Source organism: Phaethon aethereus (assembly GCF_964289735.1).
Source record: "Phaethon aethereus genome assembly, chromosome: 18".
NCBI classification, from domain to species: Eukaryota; Metazoa; Chordata; class Aves; order Phaethontiformes; family Phaethontidae; genus Phaethon; species Phaethon aethereus.
Genome location: NC_138594.1, coordinates 12,940,426 through 12,957,636, shown reverse-complemented (window position 1 = coordinate 12,957,636; position 17,211 = coordinate 12,940,426). Strand labels below are relative to the sequence as shown.

At 66.3% G+C, this 17,211-nt stretch overlaps 1 protein-coding gene across 1 annotated transcript in view; it reads left to right on the top strand.

Moving 5' to 3' along the window:
* The window catches only part of SDK2 (sidekick cell adhesion molecule 2), a gene marked incomplete at its 5' end in the record, with an annotated part of 33,821 nt that overhangs the window by 2,870 nt on the left and 13,740 nt on the right, over nucleotides 1-17,211 (top strand). Inside the window, one exon of the mRNA XM_082008103.1 lies at nucleotides 9,713-9,872. Coding sequence (XP_081864229.1) covers nucleotides 9,713-9,872 — 160 coding nt within the window. The remainder of the gene's footprint in view (nucleotides 1-9,712; nucleotides 9,873-17,211) is intronic.

Here is a 17,211-nt window from a genome sequence, read left to right as displayed (position 1 = left end):
GACACCGGCATTACTGCCGTGCAGTTCGCGGGTGACACCGGTGCCGTGCTGGGGACCGCGTGAGGAGGGGGGGACATCACTGGCTGGGACACTGCCTGCATCCCTGGAGGCTGCGGTCCCCATCGGCGTCCCCTTTGCCGCGGGCTGGGGCTGTGCAGGGGGATTTGGGTAGCTCCCCTCGGCTGGGTGCAGCCGGGGAGGGGGGTGCGGAGGCCATGGCCCCCCCGGCCGTGACCCGCAGCGGTCAGCTTGCGTTAACTGCAGGGCTGTCACGGAGAGCCCCGAGCTGGTGCCTGCTGCCGGCGGGGATTATCGCTGCGGGTGGGTGGGTGCTGATGGGGCCGTGCGGGGACTCGGGGTCACCGTGCTGCTCCCCGGGCGCTGCGGGTGCCCCGCCGGGCTGGCGCTGCCCGAGGCGCGGCGGCGTCACCCAGCCCGTCTCTGTGCCGGAGCCGAGGGGTGGCTCTGGGGACCCATGCGGGGACGTGACCCCGCTGCCGGGGCCCTGCAGGATTTTTGCACGGGGCGAGGAGGCAGCAGAGCCCCCCCACTCCTCTCGCGGCTTCACCTTTCCAAAGGCGTAAGGGAAGAAAATCAGTTTTAAAAGCCGGTTCTGCAAATCCCGCCAGCGTCACGCAGGCAGGAGCCGTGCTCTGCTGAGCAGCTCCTCCAGGTCTGCGTCTCCCTCAGCCTCCCGCCTAATCCAGTTAACGCACCTCTGCAATCGGCTTACGGCATGTAAGGGACCCCAAATCTCCTCTGAGGGAGGCGCGGGGCAGCGGCGCCGGAGCCGCGTGCTCTGCCGGGTCCGGCCCAGCTCCTGGCTGGGGCGGCAGCGCCGGGTCCGGCTCCCCTCCTTCGCTGGACGCCTCTTGCCGCGCGGGTGACGTGCACACGCGCTCGCACGCTCGCCAGGGTTGGCCCCGTCTCTCGAGGGCTCCCCCACCGCCGCGAAAACCCTTTCCTACGTGAGGAAATTGCTAACGCGATCACGCAAGCACGCGGAGGGTCGGATGGAGATGAAAAGGTGCCCGGCTCCACCCGTGTCTTTCCGGGTGTGCAGGAGCCGTGGCCCGAGCCCAAGGGGCAGCGTGCCCTTGGCTGCCAGCCCCCCGCTGCCCGTGCCCCTTGGCCAAGGTAGAGCAGCAGGTCCCGGCGCTGGGAGCAGTCCGACGGGCTCAGCGTGAGGCAGCCGAGCAAAGACGGATGCGTTTGGGCAGCAAGGTCGGTGCAGGGTGCGTGCTGGCAGCCGGCGGCTGGAGGGCACCGCGTGCCTGTGCAGCCCGGGAGCCCCTCGGCTGCACCATCCTGCTCCAAGGATGCTCATCCAGCTCTTCCCCCAAGGGCTGCACCGGTGCCCGGCCGTGGGCAGGACGGGCACGGCGCCTGGCGCAGCTCCGGGCTTTGCTGCTGGAGGGATGCAGCCGCTGCAAGAGGCTCCTGCGTCCTCCGAACGCGGGCAGTGCCGCCCTGCTCCAGCCTGCCGACGGCTCGGGGCCGCGGCCCCTCTGAGGTGCAACGACGACGGTTTTATTCCTGTGATCTTGGCGTGACCGGGGCTGAGCGAGGGAGGCTCTCCGGGCTGTTCTGCCTTGGTTAAAAACCCTCTTAGCTCCCTCTGCCATCGCTTTACGAGAAGCAGCTCCTTTTCGGCATGGCTTCCAGCTGCAGCCCCCGTCATCCCCCCGCCGCTCGGGGCTTGGCTTGCATGCTGGTGCTGCGGGAGGGGCCGAGCCGAAGCCCCCCACGCCCGCCTCAGACCGTCGGGGAGGCAGGGCCGCCCCCGCCAAGCAGGAATATCACAGCCAGGCAGGGTTTTCCGAGCGGCCCCGGAGAGGGCTGTCATGAGCCCCGGCGTGGAGACGCAGCAGCCGCAGGGCACCGTTTTCGGGTCCCCCCGTCCCAGCTCGCGTTGGCTGCCTGGGAGCCCCACGGGACGGGGGAGCTGCTGCAGCTCGGACGGGGCTGGAGGGGAGGGCTGGGGCCGGGCTCCCCGGGACGGATCGCGGCTGCGGCCGGGACGGACGGTGACGTGCGTGGGGCAGGGGCTGCCCCGGGCTGGCGTTGCCCGGGGCGCGTGTGCGCGTCCTCAGCGTCGGCCCGGGGTTGCGCCCGCTCTGGGGAAGGGGTGTGCGGGGGGAAGGCGCCGTGTGGATGGGGAGGAGGGAAACCTGGTGGGCCAGGCTGGGGGACCGTGCTGCGGGGACCACGGGGACGGTGCTCTCCAGCGTGCCGCGGCAGCCGGCGCAGCAGGAGCCTGCAGGTCCAAGAGCATGACTCTTGGCTGACCCTCCCAGAAGCTGTGCTGTCGCCGTGCTGCCGTCCCACGCCCCAGCCCCGGCAGGAGGATTTCCCACGGTTGCTCTCGCAGCCTTGTGCCACCGGCGGGCACCGAACCCCTTGGCTCGGGCTGCGCCCTCTGAATAGTGCAGGAGGGTGAGCGCCGTCGGCGGGGGCTGCGGGTAGAGACGGTAAGTGGCTGAGACACGGAGCGTGTCTTTTGGGAGCCACCTGCACCCCCAGCGTGCCGGGCCCTCTCCCTCCGCTCGGCCCGGGCGGTGCTGCCGGGCCGGCACAGGTAGAGGTGCGGGCGCGGAGGAGGAGACGGAGCAGAGCTGCCGAGTCCACCGGAGCATTGGAAATTGCATTTCACGGCCGGGCGGGTTGGGATACCAACGCCAGCACCGCGCGCCTGGCGCTCGGAGAGGAGATAAGGTTTGATTAAGGCGGCCGCTATTAATTTATGGCAAGTAGACTCCCGATAGTGGAGAGGTTGCTTTTAATTAATAGCCATAAGGAGAGTTTTAAAGCTCTTGGTCTCAGTGCGGGGAGGGAGGGAGGGGAGAAGCAGGGGAGGAAGGGAACAAAGTAAGTTGCAAGAATTAACGGACACATCTGCAATTTTAAGTCTTTTTCTTAGTAAAAAGAAAAAAAAAAACCCATTGAGACATGCCGGGGGGGGGTGCATGGAGTGGCCTGGCTGATCTGTGGGGCTGAGGTGGGCAGGATTGTGCCGGGCACCTTTGGCACTGCTCCACGTGCCAGTGGGGACCAGGGCAGCCCCGTGGCACCCCATGGCCACCAGCTGGGGTGAGCAAGGGGCGGCTGGGGTGTCCCCGACGGCTGACCCTGTGCTCCTGGGCCAGCCCTTTCCACTGGGCTCAGGACCGAAGGCCGAAGCTGGGATGGATATTGGCTTTGGTGGGCGATGGGCTGGGGGGGCGGATCCGTCCTGCCCCGCTGCCGGCCCCGTGTGAGCCCCCCCCAGCTGCCGCCTTCCCCACGGCGCTGAGGGAGGTGGGGACGCTCGTGCCCCTGGGACCACCCGGTCCTGTTGCCAGCGGGGAGTCCCTCAACCCTCAGCCGGGTCCCTGCTCTGTGGCTCGTAGCCGTGCCGCTTCGGCGAGTGCGGAGGGACCCCTCCCTGGGCGTGGGGCTGGGGGCCCGGGCAGAGCGGGGCTGGTGCCGCGTGAAGGGGGTCTTTCCCCATCGCACCCAGCGTGGCAGCGCTGCCTCCCGTCCCCTGCTCGAGCGAGCCGAGCCGAACGCGGTGCTGCGCCGTGCCCGCCTGTCGCCACGCACGGCCCCTGCCGCGGGGCCACGCTTCGCCGACGGCATTCGCGTGAGCCAGGCGGATTAGAGAGGAGAGAAGGCACTTTGGCATGGCGCCTCGGCACCCTTTAGCTGGTGGGTTTCGCTGGCGAACCTGCATTTGCCGGCGGTGAGATGAAAGCCGGGCTCTGCTGAGAGCCCCGTGCCGGCGGGGTGTCATGGCACGGCCACGCTCGGGGCTCCGATGTCCCCGCAGGTCAGCGGTGCTGCCTGGGTGCTGCGATCCCTGCTCCTGCCGGTGCTTCTCCATCGCCGTGCGGCTGGCTTTGGTGCTTTCCCTGCCACCCCTTCCCTAAATTTGAAGCCGGATTCGAGTCACTGCGGGAGAGATGATGAATTGAAGGGGACGTGTTCTGCCGGGCTGCGGTGCAGGCACCGGGGAATGGCTCCAGCGCTGGCCCTGACGTGCCGGATGGGGCTGGCGTGGCTGGGGGCTGCCAGCAGAGCAGATGGGTGCTGGCAAGCGGGGGCCACACGTGTGACGAGTTTGAGGGGGCTGTCTCGGGTTGCTTCGTGCCTGCTCAGGTGTTGGGAGGAGGGTGAGCGGTGCTCGGCGAGGATGCCCACGACATCTCGACCCCGTGCTTGGCTTCGTCCTTGGCACCCCCGGGACACCTGGGTCCCCCCGGACACCTGGGTCCCCCCGGGCGCCTGAGTCCCCGCTTGGCAGCACGTTGTGCTCCGCGACTCCCCAGGTGCCGGGAGCATTCGGCATTTCAAGTCTGTGTTTGCTTTTCATTAAGGGGATGAAGCCTCGTCTGAGGAATACTAATGGCTCCGGCAGCGGTGGAGCGCGCTGCTAATCCCCCAGCACCTGCCGGCCACCCGCCCTGCGTGGCCCCTGCCGCCGCCGCCGCGGGAGGGGACCGCGGCGGGGACACCGGGGCTGTGCCGGGGCCTTGCAGCGGCTCCCGTCCCCGCGGCAGGGCCGTGCCCGTGGTGCCCGCGGGGACAGCTGCCATTTAATCAGCCCGGTGACTTTACCAACAGCCGCTGAAAAATTGATGCCTCCCAACCGCAGGCTGTCATCCAACAAGCAGAAAATGTAACTTAGCCAAGGGACGACTGCTCGGGCGGCAGCATGGCCCCGGGGCTTCGCCTGTCGCCGGCCAGGTCCCTGGGCACGGGGCCACCCAGCCGGGGTGGCCACGGAGGGGATGCAGTTTGTTGCCGGGGTCGGCGTGCCTTGGCCAGGATGGGTCCCCCGGGGCGATCTCCCACTGCACTCAGCCAGGGCTGTGACCCCATTGGGGTCCTCGGGGACGTTGCGGTCCCCCATGGGTGCTGTGTCTGGGGGCCATGGGGCGCCCTGGCCATGTTAACCCCTTCCCTGCCACGGCGGTGCAGGCCCCCCGCCTCCCCCCAGCCCTCGGATGCAGAGCGGCTGCTGCGGTGCTGGGGAACTGCGCCGCGAATATGTTACACAAATGAATAATAAAAACAAAGGAAAATTACCCTCTTTATTGAAACTCGTTTTATGAATAAAACAATTATTCTGGTAATTGAAAAAATGTGTCATTAAATTAAATGCAGTGGTTCCTATTAAAATTTTAGTGGATTTCTTCTTCTCTGTTTCTTTTTCCCCCTTTTTCCTTCCCTCCCTCCCTCCCTGCCTCCGCTGGCGGCTAAAGGCTGGTAATTATAGCGGAGGGTTTCGCTTTCTCTTTATTGTTTTTTAATCTCCTCGTGCTGTGGAGCGCCAGCGATAGTCTGATGCAGAAGAGATTTAGCTCCATCTCCCCATGCTGGGGGGGACGTGGGGGGCTGGAGCGGGAGCGTGGGGCTGCTTGGTGGCAGTGCCAGCGCTCCGGGGGGGGGGGGGGGCTGCCATCCTGCCTTCTGGGCAGTGGTGCCCCAGGAGGGGTGGGGGAGCCCTGTGACACCTGGGGGACCGGGGACACGGCTCATGGGGGGTCGAGGTGGGGTGCAGGCAGCGGAGCCGTCCCCCCCCCCAGGGCTGCACCTTCGCGCCGGCGGCACCCTGGCCGGACCGAAGAGGGGCCGGTGGGAAGGGCGGGAGGCGATGGTGCTATTCGCTCCGAGTCGGGTGTTGGTGCAGGAGGGCTGAGGCGATGGGCGAGGTGATGGGCACGGCGCTGGGTGCTGGTACCCGGCGTTGGCTGGGCTCTGTTGGGTGCTTGGAGCCCCCAGGGGCAGGCGGGCTGGATTCAGGGCATCCCACCAGTGCTGGTGGGCACCGGCTCGCTTGAGGCTGCCCGGCGCATCCGGCTGTTTCTCCCCCCGATTCAGTTCTGTTAGCAGGAAGGGGTGCCGGCCTCATCGGCTTCCCATGAGCAAGATGGGGAGGGGAGAGGCTGGGGGTCACCCCCTGGCCCGAGGGGCAGCGGGGTGCTGACCCCGTGCTGAATGAGGGCTGAACCCGCACGAGGCGGGGGGCCACGCGAGGCAGCCACGGCGAAGAGGGGAGGACCCCGGTGTCCCGCGAGCTGCCGGTCCTTTGCGGGTGGCTGGGGGCAGGCAGCAGCGGGGCAGAGCCGTGGGGACCCCGTGCCCCCATTCCCATCTCATCCCTGCTCGCCGGGGTTCACCAAGCGCCGGGGGGTCGCACCCTCCTTCCCCCCCAGCAGCTGCCCGGCAGAGCCCTGCCTTGGCAGGCATTCCGGGATTTCCCCGTCCCTTCCCGTCAAGAGGGATTTGAAACTAAGGAGAGGGGGGCTTAGTTCCCAGCTCGCCCATTACGCCCGGGAATTAGGATCCATTACTGCTCTTTCGGCGAGACCGGGGCGCCCTGCCCTACATCCGCGCCCCCCCGGCACTAATGCACCGGGCTTGGACCCAGCTCCCGGCCCCCCTTATGTAAATAAAGTGCAGGGGCAAAGATTTTGATCCCATTAGGCAGGATTAGTGCCTTGCGAGGCCCTGGCATTAAAATGTCATCGGTGGTGGAGGGAGAGAGCCGGGGTCACCCCCATTCCGGTACCCCTTTCCGTTGCCGGCGCGCGGCATCCCGTTTATCCCGTCCATCACCGCCGGCAGCTCGGCTGGAGTGGCTCAGACCCAGCGTCACTGGTGCTGCGGGGGCCGGTGCGGGCAGGATGGGGACAGCACGGTTTGGTGGCACTCCTCTGTGCGGAGGGGACGGCGCTGGGCTGGTGTAGCTGGCGTGGCATGGCACGGCACGGCACCCGGCCGGCAGCCCCGGGAGCTCAGCGCCGGCCCGTGCCGCCGGCAAATGTGCAGATGTTCCCGGGGACGCCTCTCACTGCCGCCTGTGTTTGGAAAGTGATGAATTTCTGCACCAACTAATTAGTCTCTAATTAGCAAGTGGAGTGTAAACAGTCACAACAGATGGGGGAGAGGCAGAATTAGCAGTAATGACCCTTCGTTTGGGGGGGACGTGGCTGTCACGCACCGGGAAACCTCCCGCTGCGTCCAGGACCAGGGGAATCGCAGCCGCTGTCCGTGCCGGCTCTGCGGCAGGGCGGTGAGGTGGTGGGCACCCCGTGCACCCCGGATTTGGCGGTGCCATGGTGGGAGAGGGGAGCTGCCCCGGGCCTGCCGGGAGCCGAGCTGAGATGCCGCGTGCTGCCGGCGTGCCGGGGAGCGGAGGGAGACCGAGGCAGGGAGAGCTGCCGGAGGGGCTGGGGTGCGAGGGGGTACAGCACTGCTCAGCGTCAGGACCCCCACCCTTCTTCCTTCCGCGCTGCGGCGAGAGCCGGTGCGGGCAGCCGCCGGGGAGCCAGTGGGCAGGTGAACGCCGGGAACAGCCGGTCTCATTCCTGGAGGCCTCTCCGGAGATGTTGGCACTAAACCAGCCGAGTTCCCCTCCCTGGGTTCCTCCTCTCCCCGTGCCACCCTCAGCCCCGGCGCTGGGCCGGGGTCCCTGGCGGGGCGCGGGGCGCCCGGGCGGCCGCCCGTGCCAGAACCGGCCGCCCGGGAGGATGACGAGGATTCCACATGTGGCTGCGGCTACGTGCAGCCGGAGCCGCTCCGGCACAGCCGCCCCGGGGCAGCGCGGCCAGAGCGCGGTGCCGCCTTCGCCCCCCGCAAGGGATGCCCGGTGCACCCGGGACCCCCAGCCCCGCTGTCCCCTGCCGTGGGGTGGTTTCGGCTTTCCCAGGGGCGCGGAGGAGCCGGGGTGGGGAGGACAGGGGGGCCGCTTGGTCCGAGGTGGCTGCCGTGACCTTCGTGGGCCGATAACGATCGCGCGATCAATAGTGGAATTAGGAGCCGCCTCCTCCTCTGCGCCGTTTTTCACCCTTTAATGCGGAACAGATGGCTCGGGCGCTTCAAAGCAAGATGAGCCTTAGCTGCTTAAAATCAAATTAGGGTGTATGCAAACAGCGCGCGGGCCCCGGGAAGGTGCGCCGGGAGCACCCTGCCTCCCAAACGCCTCCCAGACACGGGGCTCAGTGTGGGGGATGCACCGAATATGCCAGGTCTCGGTCCCGGTGTGCTCGGCCAGGCCCTGGCAGCACAGCCCTGTGGTCTGGCTCTCCGGTGCAGCCGGCGCGTGCGTGACCGCCGCCGGTTTGCTGTGGGTCATCGCTGCAGCGATGCGTTGGCTGCATCTAGCCCAGCCAGACCCCCGGTCTGGTCCATGGCTCATTTACTGGTTTTCGTGCATGAGGTGTTTGGCCCCGGAGCCGGCGTCTGGCTGTGCCACGGCCCCAGCTGGGCGCTGCGGTAATCCCACAGATCTCCAGCCTGGCGTGGGCGAAGCCCCCGAGTTGCAGGTCAGGCTCGTGCCACACCGTGGTGGGGGCACATGCGCGCGCCCCCGGCGAGCCCGGCTCGGTCAGCCCCGCGGCGTTCGCGTGCCTGGCTCCTTGGGCATCCCAAAAGCCGCAGCCCTCGGAGGGCTGCCGCGAGCTCTCCGGGCCGGGGAACCGCGCAGCCACGGGCCGGGCTCGCAGGCAGTTGCCGTCAGTGCCAAACCCCCCGGCCGGGGCACCGAGCTGCCGTGGTGCCCATGGGCACCCCCCCGCCCCTGCGGCGTCCGGGGCTTGCTGGGGAGCGGGAGCTGGGCTGCCGTGGGGTGCGGCCCCGCTGCCCCACGCCTGCTTTCAGGGGTGCGCCGATGCCCGGATCCAGCCCGGACCTGGGGCAGGGGTGCTGGGGCGAGGGCTGTCCGCACCAGCCAGCGCTGCTGAAGGTCAGAGAGGAGGATTAAATTAAGGAGCTGCCAGCTGCTCCTTCCCTGCCTAATGCCTGGCTGGCACTTAGCACCACCGTGCCCGCCTCGGGGACAGGCAGGACAGGGCAGCTGGCGTACATCAGTGGGACATTTCCACGTGGGCGCAGCAAGCAGGCACCCAGGATGTGCAGGAGCCGGGCGCTGCCGGCAAGGAGAGGAGAGGGACAGCCAGTGCCTGGGTGCCTCTGAGCACCTACAAACTCGTGACACCCCCCAGGGTGGTGAGGCACCTGAGCAGGCTGAGCCCACGGCCGCCGGCACTGCTTTGGTGCTGGCTTGCGACGTGGAGAGCAGCGGCAGGAATTCAGCTCGCGCGCACAAGAAAGCAAAGCTCTACCCAAAGAAAAAACCCAAAGCTGTGATTGAAAGCGCACTTGAAAGCTGCTGGGGAATACGAATGTGTCTTTGAAGTAAAAGGGCTTCCATTTGTTAAGCAGAAAATGGAGCTGTGTGTTTCGATTTATAGTTTTACTTAGCAAATAAAACAGGAGAGGAATAAGTGTTTATGCCTCGCTCCGCTCCCAGCCCCTCCGCCCCCCTCACCCCCCGAGTTAAAAGCTCGGTGCTTCTGAAACGCTACAAAGGCAGGAATAAAGCAAAGCAGGCAGCTTGGATAAACCCTGGCTGGGCTAAGCTCTTGTCGATAGGCTTGTGAAATGGCTCAAGGCGGGGAAAATGGCCAGCGGAGGGGTCTGGGGGTCCTGGCTGGGACGGGGGGATGGGGAGGTGGCCACCAGCATCCCCCTGCCCATGTGCCGCTGGGTTATGGTTGCGCCCGTGATGAAGCGTCCCGCTGCTGTGGGGCCGGCAGGCTGTGGGGCCGGCAGGCTATGGGGCCGGCAGGCTGTGGGGCCGGCAGGCTGTGGGGCTGGGCGTTGTTGCTCCCGGTGCTGGCGTGGGGCAGCTCACAGCTCTCACCCCCCCTCCTCCCTCTCTCCGCAGACGATGTCTCCCCATACTTTAAGACGGAGCCGGTGCGGAGCCAGGTCCACCTGGAGGGGAACCGCCTGGTCCTGACGTGCATGGCGGAGGGCAGCTGGCCCCTCGAGTTCAAGTGGCTGCACAACAGCCGGGAGCTGACCAAGTTCTCCCTGGAGTACCGGTGAGTCCCCCCTGCCGCCGCCGTCGCGTTGGCCGCCGAGCACCCGGAACGAATCCCACCCGGCACGCCGGGCCCTGCCAGCCGCCGCTGCGGCACAGCGGGCATCGCCGGTTCCCCTGCGAGGGGATGCCGTCCCGGGGAGGTGGGCGGCGCGGCGCGGCGCGTTAGCGTGCCGGGAGCCGCCGCTGCTGTTTGGAGAGCAAACGGTGGATTTAAGCAGGTCAACATTGGGGAGGAGGTGTTTGCACAGAGTGGGATTAACGCCGGGCTGCAGAGCACGGCTGGCTCGTGGCTCCCCGAGAGCGGCCCGACCCGCGGGAGGAGCAGGAAAGGGCAGCACGAGGGGTCCCCCGGGTTCGGGCTTCGAGCCCTGTGCGCCGACGAGTCCAGCCGCAGAGCGGCCGGCCCCACGTCCCTGCCCGCTTGGAGCTCGCCGTTAAATCAAGCCGGGTGCCTCTCGCCGTCTCTTCTGTGTGCGTGTGACATCCTCTCTGTTTTAATCAATAGTTCAGCCCGAGACAAGCCGTTCCCCGTTTAAAGGCGTTGCATCCAAAGGCTTCGTGTTGCTGTAGCAACGCGGGGCTGCTCCGGGATGCCGGGAACGCAGACGATGTGGTGGGGTGGCCGCGTGCCGTGCTGGGTCCCCTCCTGGCACCATGTGCTGTGCCAGGTGCCGGGTCCCCTCCCCGGCACTGTGCCATGCCGGGCGCTGGAGCAGCACCATCCTTGGGGACCCTGGGGGTTGCCCCGTGCCAAACCATGGTGGCTGCAGCTCTGCGATGTCCCCGATGCCCCAGGCTCGGTGCTGGGTGTTTGCACCAGTGCCAGGTGCCCCGTGGGACGGGTCCCTTGTGCCTTCGCCCCGGTGTTGCAGCCCAAAGACCTGCCGAGCCCCCGCGATTCCCACAGCTCTCGCCTGTCAGGGGTCACGCTGGCTGCAGCGGGAACACTGCAGAATGTCAACCCGTAATTGGGATTGCGGGGACAGTGGTGACAGCAGAGTGGGCGGACGCAGAGCCCATCCAGGGGCTCCTCCAGGGCCCAGGCAGGAGAAAGGTGTCAGGACCCCGACCCTGGGCTCTGCCCCACCCTCGGAGCGAGTTGGGGCGCCCGAGTGGCACCTCCAAACCCAGAACAGGGACTCCAGGCTTCCTTTCCTGGGTCTGCTCCTGCGTTTGCTCTGTGCCTCAGTTTACCCTTCTGTAGGAAAGGGGCCGGCGCACGTGTCTCTGCTCTGGGTTGCCCGGCAGCTCTGGAGTCCCGCATCCCTGCGCCAAGGTGACTCCCTTTCCCCAGGGCCCCCGGCCCCCGCCTCCAGCTCCAGCATCCAGCCAGAAAGGATTAAGGAAGGAAGCGAGAAAATAAACAAACACATGGGGAAAACCCAAACAAACGCAGCCGCAGCTAATGAAGCAAACAGCCTCTATGCAAATCGCTGCCTGGCTTTAACCCATCCTCTCCGCAGCGAGGACGCATCCTGCCAGCATCAGCTTCGTTCTGCCCAGCGGGCGCTGCCTGTCCCCGGGTCTCCGCGGGGATTTAACGTGTTGAGATGAGAGTTTGGATGTCTTGCCTGGAATTGAAGGCTGCCGGTGAGGAAGGCGACGTACCAAAATTAGTTATGATGGGCAGAAATTGAATTTTAATAGAGATGTCGGTGGCATGAAGCCAGCCTGCTCAGGCAGTGGGAAGGTAGTAATTAAAAGTTAACGAGTTTAGAAACGGAGTAATCCTTGGGGAGGGGAGGGCCGGTGCTGATGGCCGGGGAGGCTCAGGGATGCTCCTGTCCGCGCAGGGGCCAGGGGTGGCTGTGGGTGCATCGGCAGCGTGGGTGCGGGCTGTGGGGTGCAGCCAGTCCCCCCAGCTCGGGGCTGGCCGTGCCCGTGACAGGATGCACCGTGCTTTGCAGCGGGGCCGTGCCCGGGGAGCCGGCCCAGCCTGGTGGCATCACCTCGAGGTTCCGGGCCAGGTTGGCGTGTCACCGAGCATTTCGGCATCCTCGCCACTCCTCTCCTGCGGCGGGCATCCCGACGGCTGCTCTCGCCCTTGTGCATTTTAGCCATTTTTCTGGGGGCTGTGGGCCGGGGCTCCCACCCCCTCAGCCCCGCGCTCTCCACGGACCGCTCCGGTTCATCCTTCTCTGTTGGTTGGTCTTAGGAGCTCACTCTGTGTTTTAAGGAAGGGAGCAGCTCTCCCAGTTTGGCAGCATGTTTCCATGGCGACCGCCCTTTCCTTCCCGCAGCGATTCACCGCCAGCTTGCCACCACGGCAGCGACTTGTTGGCGTGGGGCGAAGGGCAGGTGGGGAACGGGCTCGGCAGCCCCCAGCCCTGAGCCGGCGAGGGCCAAGGCAGTGCCTGGGCGTGCAGGTGGAGCCGACCCCTCGGGAGCATCCCTGGGGAGCGCGGGGGGACCGGGGACCACAGAGGGATCGGGGACCAGCCTGGCCCTGGGTGTGCACATGGACCCGTCCTCCCTCGGGAGCATCCCTGGGGAGCGTGGCGGGGATCGGGGACCACCTTGGCTCCATGTGCATGCAGAGCTGTCCTCCCTCGGGAGCATCCCTGGGGACCGGGGGGTACCAGCCTGCCTTCACCCACTTGCTGCCCCCGCTGCCTGCTGCGGGGATGGGGTGCCTGGGGACGGCTCACCCATGGGACCCCGGCTTTCACCCACACCTGGCGACCCCACGGCAAAACCCCATCCCCTCCGATGCCCGTTGTGACCTTGGCTAGGGTGACAGCGGGCGGGCGGCGGAGGCTTGCTCCCGCGCTCCGCTCCTGTGCCCCGGCACGCTGGTGCTGCGCTCTCCAGGGCCGGCTCTGTTTTCCCGTGCATAATCTCGCCGGTGCCGGGCTCTCCTGCGAGCTCTCCAGAGCCCGACTTCTTCGCGTATGAGGAATCATAACATGCAAATCAGGCAGCTTGATGTCTTTAATGAAATCCTCGGAAGGAAAGCGCTTCTCTGGTGAATTGAGGATATTTATTTCTCGTACAAGAAATTTAACATGCAGATTAGTTGGGTCTGGTAATTTATCACATGAGATTGTCCTATTAAGGGTTGCATCGAGTCCTGCTGCCTTTGGAAATTACTTTACACATAGATTACCCCTGGACAGGCTCCCATCCGTAGAGATGCATCTTCTGTCTACTAAATCAGCCCTTTTTCCTCTCCCCGCATCCCCCCGCAGCTGGTGCGGGAGCCCAGCAGCTACGAAGGGATCCCCCGCCTCTTCCCAGGAGCCCAGATCCCCTTCGCCGGGAGCTCGGAGCCCGGGAAAGTGTAATTAACGTCTCCAACACTTGCTGGCTTTGCCGCCGCGGTGCTCACCGCGCCTCCCCCCAGCAAAACGGGGTTTGCACGACTGAGCCTCCCGGCACTCCCCTGGGTTTCTCGGGCACGGCACGGCCCCTCGCCGGCACCCCGCCAGCCCTGGGGCCGGTTTTCCAGCACGTGGTGCCTTCTACCCGTCCCCATCCGCTTCCGCGCGTGGGGCGGGTTGGCAGGAGCCGTCCTGCGTGGGCTCACCGAGCAGCGGCAGGTCCGCGGCTGTTTCACCCACCACCACCCTTGCTGGGACGTGTCGGGGCGCGCGTCCCCCGGGGGCACAGGGAACGCGGTACGCTGCGCACGCGGCACCCCGCCAAGCCTTTGAGGAACCCAGATGATACCTGTACTTTGTCCCCAAATTGTGCCAAATATGGAGCCAGGACCGCCTCAAAACCACAGACCTGGGAGCGAACGGGGCGGTTCACCCCCAGTCCCCTGCTGGCACCCCGACCTGCGCCGCTGCTCAGGCTGCATCCGCGCCGTGCCAGCCCGGGTGTGAAGCACAGCCCTCTCCCCTGGGGAGCTAATTGCCATTCAGTAATATAATTAATGGGAGCTGATGAACATCGGAGGGGTGGCAGCCAGGCTGAGCGGGAGCCCGGCAGTGAGCTCCTGGTGCCTGTGGCTCCAGCCTTGCCGGCTTCACCGTCGGCTTTGCCGCATGGCGGTGTGGGTCACTCCTGGCAAAGCCCCCGGCAGCGCCAGCGAGGCGGCGCCGAGCAGGGCCCGGGCAGCACCGGGTGGGCTTTGCCGGTGCTGCTTGTGCTGCAAAAGCTCCTGCCTTTGTGCCTTGTTTGGCTTTGAGGGGGACGGGGCGGGTGGCGTGAGCCAGCGGCAGCGATCGCCGGGCGCAGGGAGGCAGCGCCCGGCAGCCGCACGGACATCGGGGCTGGCGGGAGGCGCGCGGCGGGGAGACGGTGGAGGCGGTCTCCGTGCTGGGACCTTACATGGGCCCAGGCAGCCACGGGGAGGAGGCCGGCGGAGGGCTCACGGACCCGAGGGTGCCACCGGAGCCGGGCGGCGGCCGAGCTCCCGGTGAGGGACGCGCCGGAGCCCGCCGCGTGCCGCGACACGGATTGAGGCTCGTGCGCTTGCTCCCCTCCCCGCTCCGCAGGAAGGCGGCAAATTAATACGTGGGCATTAATTATTAAACGGCTGATTGTTCTGGCAGGGCCAATTGAGGCGGCGATTTACAGGGCCGCCGGTGCCCGCTGAATTCCCCTGACCAAAGGAAAACATTTCTGGCAAGCGGAGAGGCGACGGCTCCGGCCACGTGTGTCAAAACAGAGCCCTCTGCAATCAGGAGCTAACTGAGATCCAATAACATAGTTAACGGGGGCTGATGAACTACCGGGGCGAGGGGGGGGGTACTTAAAAACATATTGAGCGGCAGCCCAGCGCTGCGGCTGGCGCGGGTGGGGGTGCCGGGACGTGTGGCTCAGATGTTGGGAGTCGTTAAACCTTTGCTGAGTGTGTTTTAATGTTCACTTGACATTTCATTACCGCACAGTAACTATTCAAATACATGTCCCCTCTAGAATTAATTAGTCATTATACAGGATATTAATCAAGGGGGACTGTGCCAACGTGCTTCTATCCAAAATCCGACCCAGCTGTTGCTGTTACTGGGCGGCACTGGAAGAACCGCACAGATTTCTGCGCTCTTCTGGCGTTCAATTTGATGGATCAAATCCTTTGGCTGATGCTTTTCCCGGCCCCTCTCCACCCCCTCAATCTAATAATACTCCGCCAGCGTCAGCCCCGCGCGTCTCGGCAACCCTACAATAATAGAGCCGCAAGCACCAGCCGAGGCCGGGGCATCGCTCCGCCGGCGCGCAGGGGCCTCGCGGCGCTGCGGGCGACCCTACGGTAACGCGGCAGCGCGCGCAGCCCGGCGTGCCGCGCGTGTCGGCGCTACCGGCGCCCCGCCAGGCTCGCGCGGCGAGGGGAGGGCGGTGGCTGATGGCGGGGCTGCGTCCCGCCCTGCCTCGCCGCCGAGGAGCTGCTGGGGAGATGGACGGGGAGGTCGTCGCTCCCGACGTGCAGCCTGTCCATCTGTCAGATGGATCCGGTGCCAAAGCCTTCCGGCTGCTCCTGCAAACCCGCCGGTCCCCCGGCACGGGACTTTTGGCTCCGGAGCCCGCTCCTGACCCCGGGGCCGAGCGTGGCACAGCCGCTTCCTGACCGAGCCCGGAGACTGCCGCTGTTTTCCATCAGTGCCTTTTTTTTTGAAGCGTGGGTCACTGCTCGCTTCAGAAGGGCTTTTTCCCCCCAGACAGCGCCCTGTCAACCTCTGTCTTTAAAAACAAACCAAACAAGTCCCTGAAACAGCCGACTCAGCAGCGAGGGCCGCGCCGGGAGCACGGCCAGGCCTCCGTCCCGGCTCGAGCGGCGCGAAACGCGGCTCTGGGCTGCTGGATGGGCAAAGCGACCCGGCTGGGACGGTGCCCGCGGGCACCGGGCGGCAGGATCGGCCCCGAGCGGAGGAGCCCCTTGCTTGCATGGAGGAGCCGGGAGCTCCTGGCCACGGAGGAGCGGCCGTGGCTCGTGGCCGCTCCTGTTTGCTCAAACTTGGGGGGGGGCTGTGTGGGGAGCCGGGGCTGCACCCCTCCACCTCCTCCTGCCCGCTTCCCCCTGCGAGGGGGCGAAATCGGTTGCCACCCCCTTAGAGCCAGGCGTGACGGGGGAAGGAAATCCCATCCGAGCGATCTTGGACGAAGCCCCGGTGGAAGCCGAGCGGCAGAGAGCAAAGTCTCTGCTCGGATTTGGCTAACGGCTGCGGGCCGGGCTGCGCCCGGTCAGTGATTTCCTTTCGCCGGGCCATTTCCAGCCGCTGAGGTGTGTGCGAAAGCTCCGCTCCCTACGAGCTCCTCCAGCTCCGGGGGGGGGGGCCCCGGCCCCGTTAATTGGGGCTGCAGGGACATCCCCGCCGGGGCTGAAGGCTCCCCGTGCCCACGGAGGTGTCCCCGGCACCGGCTCCCAGCGCGTGGGGACGAGGCGCTGCCGTGGGGCCGTGCCTCGGTGGGTGCTTCGTGTGTGGGTTCGTGTGAGCCCCATGGGTGGGGGGCGGTTTGGGTCCCACGGGGCAGCTCATGGGCTGTGGGGGGGCTTTGGAACAGCCCCTTCCCGGGATGAGGGTTTGGAGGGCACATGGCAGCAGGGACGCGGCAGGGGCTGCGCTGGGGGTCTGCGTGGGGACCGCGCGTGCCCCTCCGCTGCCGAGCGGGCGGGTGAGCATCAGCGAGTGTCCGTCCGTCCCTCCATCCGCGTGCTTGCGTGTGTTTAGGAGTCACGGTGCGTGCGTGTGATTTATTAACGAAGACACCACAAGGAGAGCGGGTCCATTACTCCTGGTGTCCACACCGGATCCTGACAGCTCCGTGGGATTGAAATACCTTGTTTAAAGCCTCTGGGGATCATTTTTAAATATCAGCCGTGACACTGAAGGGCTCGTTCCCAAAGGGCATCCTCCCTTCTCCTGCAGGGACGGGTGACCGCCGGCACGCCGCGTGGGTGGGTGGGTGTTGGCGGTGGGTTTGATGCCAGCCATGCCATGCCCACCGTGGCTCGGCAGTGCCGGTGGGTGAGGCGGGAGCCCCGTGTCCCCGGCACCATCTCCCGCACCGGGGAGGTGGGCACAGGGGCCCTCCGCACTTGCCGGCAGAGGGGACGTGCTCCTTGCGTCTCACAAAAGTTTAATTTACGCTCAGTTATCAAAAGAACAAACAAAGCTGTGCTGAAACAGCCCGCGGCATGTTTTAATGCAAGATTAGATTTTGGGCAAGGAGGGCTGAGCTCGGTTATTTATTCCCTTTCTGCGTTATCTCGGAGCGCTCCCCATCGGGGAGGTGATGCTGCGGTGCCTGACCGTCCCCCCCAGCGTCACCCTCCTGCGAGGCCGGGGCTCCAGCCCCTTTTGGGGGGTGATGGAGCAGCAGTGCCCGCACCCCTCCTGGTGGGGGGGTGCTCGGGGAGGTCTGGTGGCAGCGGGGTCCGGCTCGGGGACCGG